The sequence below is a fragment of the Rhinopithecus bieti genome, unplaced genomic scaffold (genome assembly GCF_001698545.2).
Source record: "Rhinopithecus bieti isolate Rb0 unplaced genomic scaffold, ASM169854v2 scaffold_17826, whole genome shotgun sequence".
NCBI lineage: Eukaryota > Metazoa > Chordata > Mammalia > Primates > Cercopithecidae > Rhinopithecus > Rhinopithecus bieti.
The window spans coordinates 804,071-825,109 of NW_016809016.1; the positions used below are offsets into that span (position 1 = coordinate 804,071).

The window sequence follows — 21,039 nt, forward strand, 5'->3', positions numbered from 1 at the left end:
CCAAAGTGCTGGGATTATAGGCATGAACCACAACCTCTGGTCCCCTCTTTGTTTTTTTTTTTTTTTTTTTTTTTAGAGCATTCACTTCTGGTGGCCTCTGCTGAAGGCCACAAGCTATTTTCTGTCTTTTTGTTTCTTGCTCCAAAGTCTTTTCTCTAAGTTAGATGTTTGGTCTTAAGCACCTAACCCGCATCTACACTGGAATCACCTGGGTGCTTTAAAAAAATTACCAAAGGCTGTTCACTAGCCCATGGTTCTTTTGATTATGAGTATTAATAACATGGTCTTGGTTAGGCCTGGGCAGCCAGGCTGGAGGCCCATTGTAGAGGGATTGTCAAACCTCAGCGGGCTCGGGGTCACCTGGGAAGAGTGTTACAAACACCAACACTGTCTCTATCTTTTAGGACTATGACGCACTCAAGCCCTGTGCAGCTTTCAGGATTCAAAGCTTTACTGAACGGCCGGGTGCGGTGGTTCACACTTGTCATCCCGGCACTTCCGAAGGCCCAGGCGAGTGGATCACCTGAGGTCAGGAGTTCTAGACCGACCTGGAGAACATGGCAAGACCCTATCTCTACTAAAAACACAAAAATTAGCCAGGCATGGTGGCTCATGCCTGTAATCCCAGCTACTCGGGAGGCTGAGGCATGAGAATCACTTGAACCTAGGAGGCAGAGGCTGCAGTGAGCTGAGATCATGCCACTGCACACTCCAGCCTAGGCAACAGAGTGAGACTCCATCTGAAAAAAAAAAAAAAAAAACGAAAGCAAAACCAAAAAGCTTCATTGAGAAAGGAGGCACACAAACCAACTTTTGAGAGTTATTGGCTTTGTGTTTTCAGCATATCAGGGACCCCAACTTCCCCATGTGTTCTCTTCTGAATCCGCTAGAATGGAACTGAACATTTCTGGTGTATCTTCCCACTGTTAGACCATGGGGTGCCACGGACAGTCCTAGAGGAGAGGATAGATGAAGCCAGGCTGTGCCACACCAGCATTGGCAAGCTGGCAGCACTGAGAGGATTGGGCTGGAGAGACGGGGAGGCAGGAGCTGGTGGGAAGGGGAACAGGGCTGAATTGCACAATGGTTAGGACTTGGGATTCTGAAGCTAGAGAGTATTGCGTTTATATCTGGTCTTTACCAACTCTTAGCTGTGTGCTTCTGGGTAAGTGACTTGGCCTCTCTGGGACTTAGTTCCTCATCTCTAAAATTGTGGTAGTCCCCAGGCTTTGCTCCTCAGGAGTGATAGGGAGGGCTGAGTTGTGGATGGGCATGAAACACTTGCGGCAGGGCCCAGCAAACCCTCTTTGTAGTAAATATTGAAGAGTTTTATTGGGAAAGTATTGCCTCTGTCTGCAAAAACAACGACTGCCTCGCTGTACCATCTCAACTCCATATACAGTTTCTAAGTGCCCCTCTGGGCCAGGCCCCATGCTAGATGATGAAGATACAACAATTCAGGCAGGCTCCCCAGACTCTGGGCCTTCCCACCCTATGCCAGAGACTGGCAAAATGATGCCTGCCAAGCAGAACGGGGCATGAACCCTCAGACGCCAGCTTAGGTCTAAGAGAAAGATGGAGGGAAGGCAAATCATTGGACTTGATTCCTGGGTTTCCCAGCTAATTCCAGATTATTAATAAAACTGACTCGGCCTGGTGCAGTGGTGACTCACGCCTGTAATCCCAGCACTTTGGGAGGCCCAGGCTGGTGAATCACCTGAGGTTAGGAGTTCGAGACCAGCCTGGCCAACATGATGAAACCCTGTCTCTAGTGAAAATACAAAAAAACCTAGCCGGGGCCTGATGCAGTGGCTCATGCCTGTAATCCCAGCACTTTGGGAGGCCAAAGCGGGCAGATCACGAGGTCAGGAGATCGAGACGATCCTGGCTAACGCAGTGAAAACCCATCTCTACTAAAAATCAAAAAAACTAGCTGGGTGTGGTGGTGGGTACCTGTAGTCCCAGCTACTCGGGAGGCTGAGGCAGGAGAATGGCGTGAACCCGGGAGGTAGAGGTTGCAGTGAGCTGAGATCGTGCCACTGCACTCCAGCCTGGGTGACAGAGCAAGACTCTGTCTCAAAAAAAAAAAAAAAAAAAAGAAAGAAAGAAAGAGACCATGGAGGAGCTGGCAGCCTGGAGAAGCAATGCCTCATGGAAGGAAAGCCACTGGTGCTTTGTTTTTTGAGACGGAGTCTCACTGTGTCACCCAGGCCGGAGTGCAGTGGCACGAACTCAGCTCATCACAGCCTCTTCCTCCCGAGTTCAAACAACTATCCTGTCTCAGCCTCCCGAGCAGCTGGGATTACAGGTGCCTGCCACCACATCTGGCTAATTTATATATTTTTAGTAGAGATAAGGTTTCACCATGTTGGCCAGGCTGGTCTTGAACTCCTGACTTCAGGTGATCTGCCCACCTCGGCCTCCCAAAGTGCTGGGATTCCAGGCATGAGCCACCGCGCCCGGGCACCACTGGTGCATTTACCTTCTGTGTTCCTCATCCAGAACAGTATTTATTTCCAAGAATCATTGGGAACTTCTGTTTAGAAAAGAAACGAATCGTTAAGGTTTAGTGCTGTCAGCAAAATATGGAACCACCCATCCTGTAGCTGAGTCACAGTAAAATCTGCAAGGTATTGCAAACTCGGAGCGCGCGCGCCTTTCATCCATGGTGTCTCTATTCATGTGTAAATGTTAGAGCAACTCACTGGCATAGAATACGCATTCAAAAAATAATTGCTGACTAGCTCAAAATAAATTAATAGTTATATAATTTTTTTTTTTTTTTTTTTTTTGAGAGGAAGCCTCACTCTTGTTGCCCAGGCTGGAGTGCAATGGCACGATCTCAGCTCACTGCACCCTCTGCCTCCCAAGTTCAAGTGATTCTCCTGTCTCAGCCTCCCGAGTAGCTGGGATTACAGGCACTCACCACCACACTCAGCTAATTTTTTGTATTTTTAGTAGAGATGGGGTTTCACCATGTTGGCCAGGCTGGTCTCGAACTCCTGACCTCAGGTGATCCACCCGCCTTGGCCTCCCAAAGTGCTGGGAGTACAGGTGTGAGCCATCGTGCCTGGCCAATAGCTATACGAAATTGAGAGCAAATGCTTATTGAGCGGGTACTATGTGCGAGACATAACACAGAGCTCTTTACACATTCATTTAGATCTCATAGCACCTCTATGAGGAATACTACCAATATGTCCATTTTACAGAGGAGGAGACTGAGACACAGACAGGGTCATTACCTTGGCCAAAGTTATACAGTTTAGATGCATGTTAGCTAGGATGGTGGAGCTGGGATTCAAACCCAGAGATGGTGATGGTGGGTTTTATTTTTATGTTTAATTGATTATTCTTTTTTTATAAATTAAAATAGAAATGGGATCGGACGGGTGCAGTGGCTCATGCCTGTAACTCCAGCACTTTGGGAGGCCAAGGTGGGCGGATCACCTGAGGTTGGAAGTTCGAGAACAGCCTGACCAACATGGAGAAACCCTGTCTCTACTAAAAATACAAAATTAGCTGGGTGTGGTCCATTTCCTGTAATCCCAGCTACTTGGGAGGCTTAGGCAGGAGAATTGCTTGAATCCAGGAGGTGGAGGCTGTGGTGAGCAGAGATTGCACCATTGCACACCAGCCTGGGCAACAAGAGCGAAACTCTTGTCTCAAAAACATAAATAAAAATAAAAATAAAAAATAAAATAAAATAGAAATGGGGTCTCACTAAGTTGCACAGATTGGTCTGGAACTCCTGGGCTCAAGCGACACTCCTGCCTCTGCCTCTCAAGGTGTTGGTATTACAGGCATGAGCCACTGTGCCTGGTCAATGGTGGTTTTTAATCTATTAAGCATCTACCAGGTGTCAGGCCCTTGCTAGAACGTCCAGTACTTCCAATGATCCCAACAGTTCTCCGAGGAAGGATGAACAAGCTCATTTTACTGATGAAGAAACTGAGGCTGAGAGACTTAACATGATCACAGTTTGCCCATATTAGAACACAGAAATTAAAGAAAAATTTTGCAAAGTCTGGAGTGTTTGGACACAAATCTGTCCACTGTGTGACCCAGAGCCCTCTAAATCCATCCTGGACCTCTGTAAGAACTCAGTTCATGATTTTATGGCATAAACTGGCTCAGTGGTCAACAGCAAAGAATTTACATTCCACCTCATGAGCCAGACACATGAACTCAGAATTTGCCGTATGTGATGCCTGTATTTAGCCATTTCCCTTCCCACTCAGGGAGACCCCTCGGCTTGTTGTATAAGTGGTCTGGCTCTCTCTTGCTTAATGGGCAATATATGAAGCTTTGCTCTTTCCAGCTCTGTACTCTTCTTCTTCTTTTTTTTTTTTGAGACAAAGTCTGACCCTGTCTCCCGGGCTGGAGTGCAGTGGCACAATTTCAGCTCACTGCAACCTCTGCTCCCTAGTAGCTGGGATTACAAGCGATTCTCGTGCCTCAGCCTCCCTAGTAGCTGGGATTACAGATGTGTGCCACTATGACCAGCTAATTTTTGTATTTTTAGTACAGATGGGATTTCGCTATGTTGGCCAGGTTGGTCTCAAACTCCTGACCTTGAGTGATCTGCCTGCCTCAGCCTCCCAAAGTGCTGGAATTATAGGCATGAGCCACCGCGCCGGGCCACCAGCTCTGTCCATTTCCTGTTTCAACTTTAGGCATGTCTGATTCCTGTACTCTTCCACCTGCTCTTGCCTACCTGATTGAGGATGTATATTATTTTGCAAGATTAACTATTTGAAAGAGAACCTTGGCCTCCTTTTTAGGAAAGTCTGTGCTTGTGGTTGGCTGAATAATGTACCCCTCACAAAGATCTCCACATCCAAATCCCTAGAACCCGTTGAATATGTGACTTGATGTAGCAAAATGGACTTTGTAGATGTGATTAAGGATTTTGAGATGGGAGATTATCCAGAGATTATCTGAGTGGATTCAATATAATCACAAGGGTCCTTATAAGAGGGAGGAAGGAAAGTCAGTCAGAGGAGGAGGTGTGAGGATGGAAAGAGTCAGAGAAATTGCAAGACAAGATGCTCTGCTGCTACTTGAAAGATAGAGATGGAGGCCGGGCGCAGTAGCTCATGCCTGTAATCCCAGAACTTTGGGAGGCCGAGGTGGGCAGATCATCTGATGTCAGGAGTTCAAGACCAGCCTGGCCAACATGGCGAAATCCCGTCTCTACTAAAAATACAAAAATTAGCTGGGTGTGGTGGCACATGCCTGTAATCCCAGCTATTCAGGAGGCTGAGGCAGGAGAATCACTTGAACCCAGGAGACGGAGGTTGCAGTGAGTCGAGATTGTACCATTGCACTCCAGCTTGGGCAGCAAGAGCAAAACACCATCTCAGGAAAAAAAAAAAAAAAAGACAGAGATGGAGCCACAAGCCAAGGAATGCAGCTTCTAGAAGATAGAAAAGGGAAGAACATGGATTTTTTTCCTAGAGCCTCCAGGACTGAATGTGGCCCTGTGAACACCTTGATTTCAGTTCAGTGAGACCCGATTTAGACTTCTGACCTCCAATCCCTAAAAGAATAAATGTGTGCTGTTTTAAGGCACTGTATTTGGGGTCCTTTGCTGCAGCAGTGGCAGCACACTCCTGGGTGTTCTCACCGTCTCTGATGGTGAAGCTGTGAAGCAGGGCAAGGCCGTCGAACCAATGGTTGTATCTGGACTCCCCCACCGTGTGCATCCCAGGCCCGTTGCGGAGCAGGGTTCCCTGCAGCCATGCTGGAATCTTGCCTGTGAAAAGAGAGAATGTTTAGTTTCCTGTTTCCACCTGCAAACCAAAATACTGGAAGAAATGTTCAAGGAAAGGAATTGGAGACTTGTAGTCCCAGTACCACTCCTTGCATCTGTTCGTTTACTCTACAGTCGTTTCCAGAAAATGTATAATATGTTGGGCGGATGGAGACAATGTCCCTGTCCTCAAATTGCCCACTGACCATTAAGGAGACAGATGAATAAACAGACACCCAAGATCCACTGTGGTCAAGGCAATGCTGGTTGTGCGTTGGCTCACACCTGTAATCCCTGCACCTTGGGAGGCTGAGATAGGAGTATCACTTGAAGCCAGGAGCTCAAGACTAGCCTGTGCAACAAAGTGAGACACTGTCTCTACAAAAAATAAAAAATATAGCTCAGAGTCGGGTGCGGTGGCTCACGCCTGTAATCCCAGCACTTTGGGAGGCCTAGGTGGGTAGATCACCTGAGGTCAGGAGTTCAAGATCAGCCTGGCTAACATGGTGAAACCCCATTTCTACTAAAACCACAAAAAGTTAGCCAGGTGTGGTGGCAGGCGCCTGTAATCCCAGCTACTCGGCAGGCTGAGGCAGGAGAATCGCTTGAACCCGGGAGGTGGAGGTTGCAGTAAGCTGAGATTGTGCCATTGCACTCCAGCCTGGACAACAAGAGTGAAACTCTGCCTCAAAAAATAATAAAGAATGAATGTGTGCTGTTTTAAGGCACACATTTATTTAGGGTAAAAACAGGCTAGGCGCGGTGGCTCACGCGTATAATCCCAGCACTTTGGGAGGCCGAGGTGGGTGGATCACCTGAGGTCAGGAGTTCAAGACCAGCCTGGCCAACATGATGAAATCCCACCTCTACTAAAAATACAAAAAATTAGCTGGGCATCATGGTGGGTGCCTATAATCCTAGCTACTCAGGAGGCTGAAGCAGGAGAATCACTTGAACCCGGGAGGCAGAGGTTGCAGTGAGCTGAGATTGTGCCACTGCACTCCAACCTGGGCAACAAGAGCGAAACTCTATCTCAAAAAAAAACAACAAAAAAAAAAAAACAAAAAAAAAACGCCCCCCTCCCCACACCAAAAAAAAAAAAACCCAAAAAACAAAAAAAACCGTAACTCATTGTGGTGGCATACGCCTCTAGTCCCAGCTGCTTGGGAGGTTGAGTGGGAGGATCGCTTGAGCCTGGGAGCTCGAGGCTGCAGTGATCACACCACTCCACTCCAGCCTGGACAACAGAGCAAGACCTTGTCTCCAAAATTAAAAAAAAAAAAAAAAAAAAAAAAAAAAAAAAGGGCAATGCTACAGACATCGCAAAAGGTTCTGTGTGAAACAGAATCCCACCCTGGGGTGGGCTAAGAGCAGGAGGGTGTGGTCGGCTTCCTGGAGGAGGCAACCTGGCTAAGTCTTGAGGAAGAGTAGGTATTTGCCTCACAAAGGCAAAAGGAAAGAACATTCTAGAGCTGTACTGTCCAATATGATATCTATCAGCACTTGAAATGTGGTTGGTCTGAAATGACATGTGCTATAAGAATGAAATACACACCAGATTTCAAAGACTTAGTACGAACAAAAGTGAACCATCTCATTAGCAATTTTTAAAATATTGATTTCATGTTGAACTGATAATATCTTGGATTTGTTGTGTTAAATAAAATATACCATTGAAATAATTTCACCTGTTTCTTTTGACTTTTTCCAATGTTTCTACCAGAAAATTTTAAAGTGCAGGTGTGGCGTGGGTTCTCTTTCTAGGGTACAGCCCTGCTGTAGAGACAGGGTGCTGCAGCTGAAGCTGTTGGTGCCTATACCCAAGTCTCCTCAGAGTTCCTCTCTTCCTGCAGGCGGCTTTCTGCAAATGCCTGCAGCTCCCTGCCTGAGTTCTTGGTTCTGACTGCGGGTGGGCCAGTCTTTGCCTACAGGCAGGAAGAGCGGGAAGCACCTCGGAGAGGTAATGCCCTGGAAGCTGCTCTCACCCAGTGATGGATGCAGAATTCGGGGACAAATCCCACCGTTGCCTTGCCCTCAGTTGGGAACATGAGAGGCGTGTTTTACACCACGCCCAGGGGATTTAGCTCCAATGGCCTCAGCAGCCAATGGCTCAACAATGCCCCATTTATTGGTTTCCTTCTCTCTTTTTCCCTGAGTTCCTCCTGATGTTTCTTGGGATCACGTGCCAAATAAACCACTTAGTCTTGAATTCTTGCCTCTGGAGGAACCCAGAACAAGAAGATCAAAACCAGGAGGCCGGGCACTGTGAGGCATGCCTGTAATCCCAGTACTTTGGTGGCACTGTGAGGCATGCCTGTAATCCCAGTACTTTGGGGGCACTGTGAGGCAAGCCTGTAATCCCAGTACTTTGGGAGGTGAGGCTGAGGTCTGGAACCCCGCCTACACCAAAAATAAAAAAATTAGCCAGGTGTGATGACAGGTGCCTGTAATCCCAACCACTCTGGAGGCTGAGGCAGGAGAATTGCTGAAACCCGGAAGTGGAAGGTTGCAGTGAGCTGAGATCATGCCACTGCACTCCAGCCTGGGTGACAGAGCAAACCTCCGTCTCATAAATAAATGAATGAATGAATGAATGAATGAATGAATGAATGATCAAGACCAGGAGACAGGCAAGCTATTTAGTAAGACTGGACCATCATTTTCAAGCAAGAAAATTGTGAGCAATGAAACTGCAGAAATAACAGGGTCCAGAGGACGAAGGTCAGCAGGATCATGCTAAGGGTCCTGGTCTAATCCTCAGAAGAATGGGGCACATTTGATGGTTATAATAGGGAAGGACAGGACCAGATTTTTTCTGCAATTAAAAAAAATTGAGATAAAACTCATCATTTTAAAGTGTACAGCTCAGGGAGTTCTAGTGAATTCACAATGTTGTGCAACCATCACCTAATTCCAGAACATTCCATCACTCCAAAAAGACGTCCCCCTTATGCATTAGCTATACCTCTTCTGCCCTTACCCCCAGCCCCTGGCAGGCACCCATCTATTTCCCTATGGATTTGCCTGTTCTGGATTCCATATAGATCAGCAGTCCCCAGACTTTTTGGCCCCAGGGACTGGTATTGTGGAAGGTAATTTTTCCATGGACGGTGGGGTTGGGGGGTCAATTCTCATAGGAGCGCACAACCTAGATCCCTCACATGCGCGTTCACAACTGGGTTCACGCTCACAGTAGGGTTTTCACTTCTATGAGAATCTAATGCCACCGAACTGAGAGGAGGCAGAACTCAGGTGGTAAGAATGTGCGGCCCGGTTCCTAACAGGCTACAGACTGGTACTGGTCCACGGCTCGAGGGTCGGGGACCCCGATATAAATGGAATAGGATCTTGGAGCTTCGAAGTTTCTCTCTGCCTGTGGTGTGGACTGGGAAATTCCCTGAGAGAGGCAGGAAGACTAGAGAGAGGACCCGGGGATTCCACAGGGATGGAGAGAAATGGATGAACAAAGATAAATGGAAGACACAGAACTGATGGGCCTCTATTTGATTAAATATGGGGGGATGTGGAGTGGAACACTGAAAAATGACAGCTGAGGCCAGCGCGGTGGCTCACGCCTGTAATCCCAGCACGAGGGGAGGCCAAGGCGGGTGTATCACTCGAGGTCAGGAGTTTGAGACTAGCCTGGCCAACATGGTGAAACCCCGTCTCTACTAAAAATACGAAAATTAGCTGGGCGTGGTGGTGGGCACCTGTAATCCCAACTACTTGGGAGGCTGAGGCAGGAGAATCGCTTGAACCCAGGAGGTGGAGATTGCAGTGAGCCGAGATTGTGCCATTACACTCCAACCTGGGCGACAAGAGTGAAACTCTGTCTCAAAAAAAAAAAAAAAAAAAAAAAGACAGTCAAGTCTCTTGCCTTGGGCACCTACATAATCGTGGTGCCAGGCACAGGCACCCAGGGCACAAGAGAGGGGGCAGGCTTGAGATAGAGCAGGGAGAGAGGCATCTGAGAATATAATTAAAGCCCTAGATAGGACAAGAAAATTTATACACATTCACACACCAGCCACTGTGTTCTAGGTGGATTAAACCACTTAATCATTGCAGCAACCCTGTGTGGGAGGTGCCAGGCTACATTCATCAGACAGAAAAGAACACTGAGGCAGGAAATGCTTAAGTTGCCAAAGAGGTCTCAGAACACACGTGTGCTGGCACAGCCAGTTACAAAGCCAGAACCTTTGCATGTGTTCCCTGCATGGATGCGTCAACCCAGGCACAGTTTTTAGCTAGCTGTCTGCCCCTGGATGTTACCAACTGATTAGGCTCAACCCAGCCTGGACGGAGGGTGAGGCGGTCTGTTCTCTGTAAGCTGCCTGGCCTTGGCAAGTCACTGTTCTTCTGCCTCAGTTTCTCATCTGTCAATAGGGAGGCTTGATGTAGAGGAATGGTTCTCACCCTTGGAATCACCAGAAGGCTTGTGAACACACAGCTTGCTGAGCTCCACCCCCAGAGTGTCTGATGCCATGGGTCTGGGTGGGGCCCAAGGATGTTTATTTCTACCCAGTGCCCAGGTGGTGCTTACGCTGCAGGTCCGGGGACACCCCTTTGAGAACCGCTGCTGATCTTTGGGGCTCATTCAGCCTCTCATGTTCTAGAATTCGTGTTTTCTAACATTTCCAACGATTTCATACAGTCATTAAACATGAGGTGTAAAAGGTACAAAATATTCATAACATTCCAGGGCAGGAAAAGGTAGGTATCATAGGTGCCTTTTTTTTTTTTTTTTTTTTTTTTTTTTTGAGACAAAGTCTCACTCTGTCACCCAGGCTGGAGTGCAGTGGCGCGATCTTGACTCACTGCAACCTCCGCCTCCTGGGTTCAAGCGATTCTCAAGCCCAGTCTCCTGAGGAGCTGGGTTTACAGATATGCACCACCACGCCTGGCTAATTTTTGTGTTTTTATTTAAAACAACATTTCAAATAAAATACATTGAAAGTAATGGCAAAAACCGTGATTATTTGTGCATCAACCAAATAGTAGAGACAGGGTTTTACCATACCAGGTTGGCCAGGTTGGGGTGCCTGTTTTTTATTTATTTATGTATTTTTTTGAGACAGGGTCTCACTCTGTTGCCAAGACCAGAGTGCTGTGGCACTATCTCAGCTCATTGCAACTTCTGCCTCTGGGGTTCAAGCAATTCTGCCTCAGCCTCCTGAGTAGCTGGGACTACAGGTGCGTGCCACCATGCCTCGCTAATTTGTGTGTTTTTAGTAGAGAGGAGTTTCGCCATATTAGCCAGGCTGGTCTCAAACTCCTGGTTTCAAGTGATCCACCCTCCTTGGCCTCCCAAAGTACTGGGACTACAGGCATGAGCCACTGCGCCTGGCCTTGGGTGTCCTTTTAAAACATAAAAAATGTACAGATGAAAGTCAGACTGAGAAAAATAAATTTAACGGTATACATTTGCTTTTGCAAAAGTATTTACAAATATAGTAAAGTTATCTATCGATTCATCTACCTATGTTTTAAAAGTTAAAGGAAATATACCCAAATATTAATAGTGTTTAAGAGATTTGGAAATACAACTGATTTTATTTCCTTCCATGTTTTCAATTGCACTCCTAATTAATTTATATATAATATACATACAGCTATATATGTATATACAGATTGATAGCTATAGATTGTGCCTTACCTTTGTAAACAGGAAAAAATATACATAAAAGCTGTTTCTTTTCTTTCAAAAGACTCCCAAGGCAATTGCTCAGTTGAAAAGCTTCAATCTGGTGTTCTCACAAAAATCACTCACAGTTGTCCTCTCCTTATGAGCAACTGAAGTCCATCTAGCAGATGAAAATGTCTGCGGGCCTGAGCTGACTCAGCTGTTCTTAAAACTGAGTGAGGCCGGGTGCGGTGGCTCAAGCCTGTAATCCCAGCACTTTGGGAGGCCGAGACGGGCGGATCACGAGGTCAGGAGATCCAGACCATCCTCGCTAACACGGTGAAACCCCATCTCTACTAAAAATTACAAAAAAAACCTAGCCGGGCGAGGTGGCGGGCGCCTGTAGTCTCAGCTACTCAGGAGGCTGAGGCAGGAGAATGGCGTGAACCCGGGAGGCGGAGCTTGCAGTGAGCTGAGATCCGGCCACTGCACTCCAGCAGCCTGGGCGACAGAGCGAAACTCCGTCTCCAAAAAAAAAAAAAAAAAAAAAAAAAAAAAAAAAAAAAAAACTGAGCGAGTACCACTCTGGGGACCTGGGAGTCCAGAACCAGGAACTGCCCTTTAGAGAACAAACAAGATGGTTCGAGGAGGAAAAAGCAAGAGATACAAAAGATGAAGTGAGACACAGGGCCTCTAAAGGATAGAAAGTCCTACTCCTATAGGCTCTACAGGTGCTGACACCTGTGAGTTCTGACAGAAAATCACATCAGACTGCAATCCCCTGCAAGTGTGCATGGTGGATGTGCACGCGTGGGAGCTCATGCACGCCCCTCTAAGCATTTTGAAACTAATTTAGAATGCATACATTTGCACAAATACATCATGCATCTGAGACAGGCAGCAGTTTGCAGATTAATCCCGTTGTATATGCACCCACTGGGGCATTCCAAAGCTTTTTTCCTGGAAACAGTGAGACTGACTCTCCTCCCTTTGGAAACGGAGTTATAGTGTGTAAAAGCACACCATTTTCACAGAAAGTGTATCCCCTCTCTGTACGGTTTTCTGGACTTTCCAAAAGCAATTTACAATTAGTATTACTTATATAATCAGGAAAAAAAGTGTCCATCTAAACATAAGGAAGAAGCCAGGTGCAGTGGCTCACCCCTGTAATCCTAGCACTTTCGGAGGCGGAGGGAGGCGGATCACTTGAGGCTAGGAGTTCGAGACCAGCCTGGCCAACATGCTGAAACCCCGTCTCTACTAAAAATACACAGATTAGCCGGGCTTGGTGGTGGGCGCTTGTGATCTCAGCTACTTGGGAGGCTGAAGTGGGAGGATGGTTTGAACTCGGGAGGCAGAGGTTGCAGTGGGCCAAGACCACCCCACTGGACTCCAGCCTGGGTGACAGAGTGAGACTCTGCCTCAAAAAAATAATAAATAAAATAAAATAGACAGAAGAAAGAGCCCAGTGTTTATCAGAATGCTCACCTGTCACTTTGGCCCTCACAGGCTCCAGCTGTTCTTTCCTATTCCTGCCAAATATTATATCCATCGTTCAGGGTGCCGAGGGAGACTGATTTTAACAGCAAACAGATGCTCCTCTGTGTTCAAAGGAGCTGCTGCTCCCTCCTCCTGCGTTTCCTTCCTGCTCTCCTGCTCCTTCCCTCCTTCACATCTCTGTCTCTCCTGATGCCATTTCTGCCTTTGCTTTTTCCTTTTTGGCTGGCTGTCACTTCTCCCTCTCCGAGACCCCAGGATCTCTTTACATTCACAGGAGAAGCTGCGCTGGCGTTATTTATAAGATGTTTGGTTAAAGGTTAATTTCCAAGCCATGTGTCATAGCTAATCTTTAATCCTCTTATTGACCCTCAGCTTTCCCTCTCCAGTTTCGCTTTTGGCTTAACCAAAAAAAAGCTTGCTTTGGGCTAGGTTCTAAAAAGCAGAGAGAATTCAGTGCCTCCTGTTATGTTGCCCGACGTAATCCAAGAGCTGGAGATGTTTATAATCAGAACAAGAAGAGAGGCAGTCGAGGCCATCAGAGATGCTGGGAATTAGGAGAGCCTTGAGGTGAGCTCCGTGATCATGCGAATGTCTGGTGCACAGCAGGGAACCCCTTCAGCAGGGACAGGTAAGGTTTTATGTTTTGTTTTGTTTTTAGTAAAGGCCCTGATGCTCCCCTCTAATAATCATACATAAAGAGCAACTTAACTAATTATTTTCTTTTTGGAAGAAGGAGACATAAAATGTTTCATGTACCCATTTAAAAAATAATGAACAGGAACCAAAGACTTTTCTCAGAAACTATAAAGAATAGTAAAAAAGACGGGCCAGGAGTGGTGGCTCACGCCTGTAATCCCAGCACTTTGGGAGGCCATGGTGGTTGGATCACTTGAGGTCAGGAGTTCGAGACCAGCCTGGCCAACATGGTGAAATCCTGTCTCTACTAAAAATGCAAAAATTATCCTGGCATGGTGGTGGACGCCTGCAATCCCAGATGTTCAGGAGGCTGAGGCAGGAGAATCACTTGAACCCATGAGGCAGACATTGCAGTAAGCTGAGATGGCACCACTGCACTCCAGCCGGGCCAGAGTGAGACTCTGTCTCAAAAAATAAATAAGTAAACAGAATCGTAAAAAAGAAACTTCATTTCAACTTCCTGGTCTATCAAGAGGGCAAAACGATGCCTGAATTTGCTCTGAGCTTCCCTATTATTCGTGTATCTTGACGTGTTGCCATTGCCTGAAATTCATATTCAGCTTGCTGTATGCACTGATTGAAGTTAATGAACTCATCTGAACGTATTTTGCTTAAAGAAAGAACCAGTCATTTGCTCTGTGGGTAGAGTAAGAAAAGGCAGTGGCATTGGCCTTTATGCAACCCAGCTGAGAATAATGATGTCTGGTCTGGGCTGAGACCACATGCCAGCACCTTGAGCCATTCATTCCGGACAGCTGTGTGTTCTGGCTGTGCTTCCGCCCTGGCACACATTGGAATCACCTGGTTGGCAGCACTAACTGTACCGGTGCTGGGCCTTACTCCAGACCCACTGACGCACAATCTCTGAAGGTGGATCTCAGCCATCAGTTTTTTTATATTGGCTGGGCATAGTGACTCACACCTGTAATCCTAGCACTTTTGGAGGCCAAGGCGGGAGGATCACTTGAGCCCAGGAATTTAAGACCAGCCGAGGCAACATAATGAGGCTCTGTCTCTACCAAAAAAAAAAAAAAAAAAAATTAGCTGGGCATGGTGGCGCACGCCTGTAGTCCCAACTACTTGGGAGGCTGAGGTGGAAGGACCACTTGAATCTGGGAGTTTGAGGCTGCAGTGAACTGTGATAGCAGCACTGAACTCCAGCCTGGGCAACAAAGCAAGCCCTTATCTCAAAAATAAAAAATAGGGAGGTCGAGGCGGGTGGATCACGAGGTCAGGAGATCGAGACCATCCTGGCTAACACCGTAAAACCCCGTCTCTACTAAAAATATAAAAAATTAGCCGGGCTTGGTGGCCGGCACCTGTAGTCCCAGCTACTCGGGAGGCTGAGGCGGGAGAATGGCGTGAACCCAGGAGGCAGAGCTTGCAGTGAGCCGAGATCTCGCCACTGCACTCCAGCCTGGGCGACAGAGCGAGACTCTGTCTCAATAAATAAATAAATAAATAAATAAATAAATAATAAAAAGTGCCTACATGTGTGCAGCAGGTGTTGAGAAGACCTGACCCTGAGGAAAGATGCTACATGCCTGAGTTGAAACTAAATTCAAATTACAGCTCATTGGCTGGGCATGGTGGCTCATGCCTATAATCCCAGTACTTTGGGAGGCCAAGGTGGGCAGATCACCTAAGGTCAGGAGTTCAAGACTAGCCTGGTCAACATGGTGAAACCTCGTTTCTACTAAAAACACAATACAAAAATTAGCCGGGCATGGTGATGAGCACCTGTAATTCCAGCTACTTGGGGGGCTGAAGCAGGAGAATCGCTTGAACCTAGGAGGTGGAGGTTGCAGTGAGCCAAGATGGTGCCATTGTATTCCAGCCTGGGCGACAGAGCGAGACTCCATCTCAAAAAAAAATTACAGCTCNTAATATACATAAAATCACATAAAATGTTATTTTATTTTTCTTACTGCTACTTTTTTTTTTTCTCTTTATGGAGGTATAACTGACAAATACAAATTGTATAAATTAGGCTGTGCATGGTGGTTCATGCGGTGGGCGGATCACTTGAGGTCAGGAGTTCAAGACCAGCCTGGCTGACATGGTGAAACCTCGTTTCTACTAAAACACAATACAAAATTAGCCGGGCATGGTGATGAGCACCTGTAATTCCAGCTACTTGGGGGGCTGAAGCAGGAGAATCGCTTGAACCTAGGAGGTGGAGGTTGCAGTGAGCCAAGATGGTGCCATTGTATTCCAGCCTGGGCGACAGAGCGAGACTCCATCTCAAAAAAAAATTACAGCTCATCCTTTTTTCTTTTCTTTTTTTTTTTTTTTGAGATGGAGTCTCACTCTTGTCGCCCAGGCTGGAGTGCAGTGGCATGATCTTGGCTCACTGAAGCCTCTGACTTCCGGGTTCAAGCGATTCTTCTGCCTTATCCTCCTGAGTAGCTGGGGTTACAGGTGTCCGCCACCACCCCCAGCTAATTTTGTATTTTTAGTAGAGATGGGGTTTCACCATATTGGCCAGGCTGGTCTGAAACCCCTGACCTCAAGTGATCTGCCCCACTTGTCCTCCCAAAGTGCTGGGGTTACAGGCGTGAGCCACTGCGCCTGGCCAGCTCGTCCATTTTCTGTGTGCCTGGGCCATTCTATCCTCTTTGAGCCTCTCTTTTTTCAACTATAAAGTGAGGCATAATGGTATTAGCACCTCAAGCCTACTGTAAAGGGTCTAACGAAAGCACTTTGTCTCAGACAGTTACCAATCAATGCCTTTACCTTTTCCTCCCATTCTCTTACAGGGCATTTCCCTTTGATCCACCTTTCCAGTAAGACCTCCAATAACTTGCCAGTTTATCCCACTGTGTGGTCTAAACATGTGTATCCATGTCAGAGTTCTTTATTCCTAGCTTGTGAAAGCTGCGTTCTTGTGAGGATTACATGGGAATTTCTGGTATACACTAAAGTCTCAGGGAAAAAAACGACACCACCAGGGTGCAAGAAAGTGCTGAGGGCTTAGAGGTCAGAAGACCTGGGTATGGACCTCAGCTCTGAGATTCAGCAACTCTGCGGCTATTGTCAAGTGACCTCTCTGAACTTCACTTCATTCATCAAAATGGGGATGGCAGTATTTATGTCACAGGGCTTGTTGGAAGGGTTACAATAAAACCATATGAGTGAAAACATGCCAGGTGCGGTGGCTCAAGTCTGTAATCCCAGCACTTTGGGAGGCTGAGGCGGGCAGATCACTTGAGGTCAGGAGTTTGAGACCAGCCTGGCAAATGTGGTAAAACCCCCGTCTCTACTAAATATACAAAAATTAGCCTGGTATGGTGGTGTGCACCTGTAATCCCAGCCACTCAGAGGCTGAGGCGGGAGAATCGCTTGAACCCAGCAGGTGAAGGTTGCAGTGAGCTGAGATCCCACCACTGCACTCGAGCCTGGGCAACAGAGCAAGAATCTGTCTCAAAAAAAAAAAAAAATTATATGAGTCAAAACGTGACTGTGCTCTCCCTTCTTGTCAATCTTTGCATATTCAGAAAAGCAACTGAGCAGTTTACCTGCACCGGTTCACACTGGCCTTACACAGTCCTATGAGATGTGTGTTCCTACAACCATTCTCAAGGTCAGAGAGCACAGGGAAGATAACTTGCTCGCCCTCAATCTCACAGTGAGGAGCGAGTCAAATTAGGAAGCACAGCCAGGCAGCCCGACTTCAAAGTACTTACCCTGACAATTCTACACAGCTCCAATGCACGATGGCTGTTTGCTGGATTTTTACTGAATGAAGTAATGGGTGGATGTCCCCTGAGAGGGCCAGTCTTGGGTCTTGAGTTGGTGTCACTGCATTCTTATATAAGAGCATGGGAAGCTCTTTCATCCGGGTCCCAACTGCACCCAAGGGACAGATAATGAGATAAGGGTTTTTTAAAATACGAATGGAGTCTGCCCACGGTGGCTCATGACTGTAATCCCAGCACTTTGGGAGGCTGAGGCTGGTGGATCACTTGAGGTCAGAAATCTGAGACCAGCCTGGGCAACATGGCGAGACCTTGCCTCTATAAAAAATAGAAAAATTAGCTGGTCGTGGTGGTGGTGGCAAACACCTGTGGTCCCAGCTATTTGGGAGGCTGAAGTGGGAGGATCACCTTAGTCTGGTGAGTTTGAGCTTGCAGTGAGGCATGATTGCACCACTGCACTCCAGTCTGGACAACAGAGACCCTGTCTCAAAAACAAGCAAAGAAACAAAAAAACCACAAAAAAACCCAATGGTGGTAATAAATTAAACATAACAACAGATATCTGTATAAGTTTCCTAGGGCTGCCGTAACAAATGCCACAGACTGGATGACTTAAACAACAGAATTTTTTTTTTCTCACAGTTCTAGGGGCTAGAAGTCTGAGATTAAGGTATCAGGTTTTGGTTGGGCACGGTGGCTCACACCGGTAATCCCAGCACTTTGGGAGGCCTAGAGAGGCGGATCGCCCGAGGTCAGGAGTTCAAGACCAGCCTGGCCAACATGGTGAAATCCCATCTTTACTAAACATACAAAATTAGCCAGGCATGGTGGCACATGCCAGTAATCTCAGCTACTGGGTAGGCTGAGGCAGGAGAATTACTTGAAGTGGCAAGGCAGAGGTTGCAGTGAGCTGAGATCCCACCACTCCAGCCAGGAGTGTTCGAGACTGCAGTGAGCTATGTGTGACTGCACCACTGCACTCCAGCCTGGGCAATGGAGTAAGAATCTCAAAACAACAAAAACAAACAAACGGAAAAAAAAAAGGTATCAGGTTCTTTGGAAGATCAAGGTAGCGGGTTTGATTTCTTGCTGTGTCTTCATATAATCTTTCTCTGTGTGCACACATCCTTGCTGTCTCTTGGCGTGTCTAAATTTCCTCTTCTTTTATTTTTAAATTTTATTTATTTATTTAAGAGACAGGGTCTCACTCTGTTCCCCAGGCTGGAGTTCTGTGGTGCAATCATAGCTCACTGCGGTCTAACACTGGGCCTCAAGCGATCCTCCTGCCTCAGCCTCCTGAGTAGCTAGGACTGCAGGCACAAGCCACTGTAACCAATCAAATTTCCTCTTCTTATAAGGAGACCAGTTAAATTGGATCGGGGCCAACCTAATGGCCTCATTTTAATTTAATCATCTTTTTAACGACTCTATTCCCAAATACAGTCACATTCTGCCATATGGGGTGTTAGGGCTTCAACTTATGAATTTTACAGAACACAATTCAGCCCGTAACAATATCATTAAGTCACAATGAGTAAGGGAAGACACTTTGGCTGCAGGTAACAGAACATCTGCTGAAACTCCCTTTTAACGACCCTATCTCCAAATACAGTCACATTTTGCCATATGGGGTGTTAGGGCTTCAGTGCATGAATTTTACAGAACACAATTCAACCCGTAACAATATCATTAAGTCACAATGAGTAAGGGAAGACACTTTGGCTGTAGGTAACAGAACTTCTGCTGAAACTCTAAAGATGCTCATTTATTGCAGACATCAAGCCCTCAAGAGGTGGCGTGCTGGGTGACTCAGAAGCTCGCCTGGTAAGGGCTTCCACACTTCCAGACTCAGAAGGTTGGCTTCTCATCCTTGGCTTGTTCAGTTCTGGTTATGAATGATTGCCGTCACCCTGGAAATTATGGCCTCACATAGAGATACGCAAAAGCAGGAAGATAAGGTAGGGACAGAGGAGGCGTTTTCTTTGTAGACCTCTCATTTTATGCTGGAGGGAAACTTTTCCCAGAATCCTCTGAGCAGATTTTCTCTTGTGCCTCATTGGCTGAATCAAACTGTGTCACATGACCACCCCAACCAATCCCCGGCCAAGAGGAACAGGAGCTCATTAATTGCCTTGGACGAAACTTAATTTAATTTCCTCTGATGAACTTTAATTGCCTCCAATGAACTTTAATTTCCTCTGAGTCACCCCTGGAGTGGCATCATTGCCACCTGCATCTTGTCAAAATTCCATTAGCAAGGAAAAAGGAGGGAATGGCCTGGGGTAGGCAACTGACAGTGTCTGCTGCAGGCAGTGCATGCAACACTTGTTTTTTTGAGACAGGGTCTCACTCTATCACCCACCCAGGCTGGAGTGCAATGATGCAATCTCAACTCACTGCAGCCTCAACCTCCTACGTTCAAGTGATCCTCCTACCTCAGCCTCTTGAGTAACTGGGACAATAGGCCTGTGCCACCACTCTGGACTAATTTTTTTGTATTTTGTAGAGATGGTGTTTTGCCATATTGCCCAGGCAATTGGGCAAATGGTCCCAAACCCCTGAGCTCAAGTGATCCACTTGCCTTGGCCTCCCAAAGTGTTGAGATTACAGGCATGAGCCACTGAGCCTGGCCCATTCAACACATATTGATTGAGCACCTAGTATGTGCTGGAAATGTAGCACTGAACAAAACAAATCTGTGCCTTTTTGGACCTGACACCTACCATACACCAAGCTGTGAGGGAATGGAGGTGATTAATGAGACCTAGTCTCTGCCTTTTTTGGCTCCCATGATGCTCTTTTTGTTTGGAGGCTGAGGCTGGATATATATTTCCCAAAGGGAAAGGGGTTTCATAGTGGTTTGCAGGGCTGCCTTCATGTTGAAAACCCATTGACATGAAGCAGCAGCTGCTCTGCCCCTCAAAAGCTTTGGCATTGCTCTGAATCCATGGAGGCCTGACCCTTGTGTTCTGTTGTTTTCACTAATATGGGGAGAATGGGATGAGGGGTTGGTTCCAGTAGGAGCTGTCTTGTGGCCTGCTCTCCTCCAGCCTCTGATCTGAATGCTTGCATGTGCTAGGTACTGTGCTAAGTGTTCTAGTAGCAGTCTTTCTTTTAATCCCTCCACATCCCTAGAAGGATGTCACTAGCATCTTATTTTTATAGTCTCAAAGATGTGGAGTAACTTGATGTAGGTCAACAGCTGATCAGTACATGTTCTTCCCCACAAAACTGTAATGCTTCCCACCTTTCAGAGCTGCTGGCTGTGGAAGACCTAGGAGAGCAAAGGTGAGTGTTTCATAGACAATTTCTATAATGCATTCACTGCCTTAAAACGTGACTGAAAACTGGCCAGTGCATAAGAGAACAGGGGCAATGGCAATGTAGAGGGAAATGGCACATCTTATTTAAGAGTTTTGGTTATTTATTGCTGTGTAACATCCCACTCCAAAAGGTAGTGGCTTAAAACAGCAATCATTCCTACGCTCTCTAAGTTCTGCAGGTTGAGTGGGCTCAGCTGGGCGGTTCTTCTGCTTTCATTGCTCAGGGTTCCTTATATGGTTGCTGGAAGTTGAGTAGGATGTTAGAGGGGCTGGGCCTTGGCCTCGCTTTCTCTCTGTGAGATCTTTCCAGCACAGTAACCAAACTTTTTATAATACATAACATCAAAAGTTTCCCAAAGGTGAATGACACAAAAGAGAGGAAGCAGAAGTTGCCAATACCTTTTAAGACTACACCAGAACTGACATAGTTTAGCTTCCACTACC

General features: G+C 46.7%; 1 protein-coding gene across 3 annotated transcripts in view; it reads right to left on the bottom strand.

Moving 5' to 3' along the window:
- BCO1 (beta-carotene oxygenase 1) overlaps positions 1–13,262 on the bottom strand; it is a 53,116-nt gene extending 39,854 nt beyond the window's left edge. For 2 of the 3 annotated variants that reach the window (XM_017888226.1, XM_017888225.1), the window contains exons 1-2: positions 12,867–13,262; positions 5,630–5,758 (exon numbers count right to left, since the gene is read on the bottom strand). In XM_017888226.1, the coding sequence (XP_017743715.1) occupies positions 5,630–5,758; positions 12,867–12,930 (193 nt within the window). In that variant the 5' untranslated portion in view covers positions 12,931–13,262. The remainder of the gene's footprint in view (positions 1–5,629; positions 5,759–12,866) is intronic. The other variant, XM_017888227.1, reaches the window with a different exon arrangement.
- Between the last annotated feature and the right edge of the window lie 7,777 nt (positions 13,263–21,039).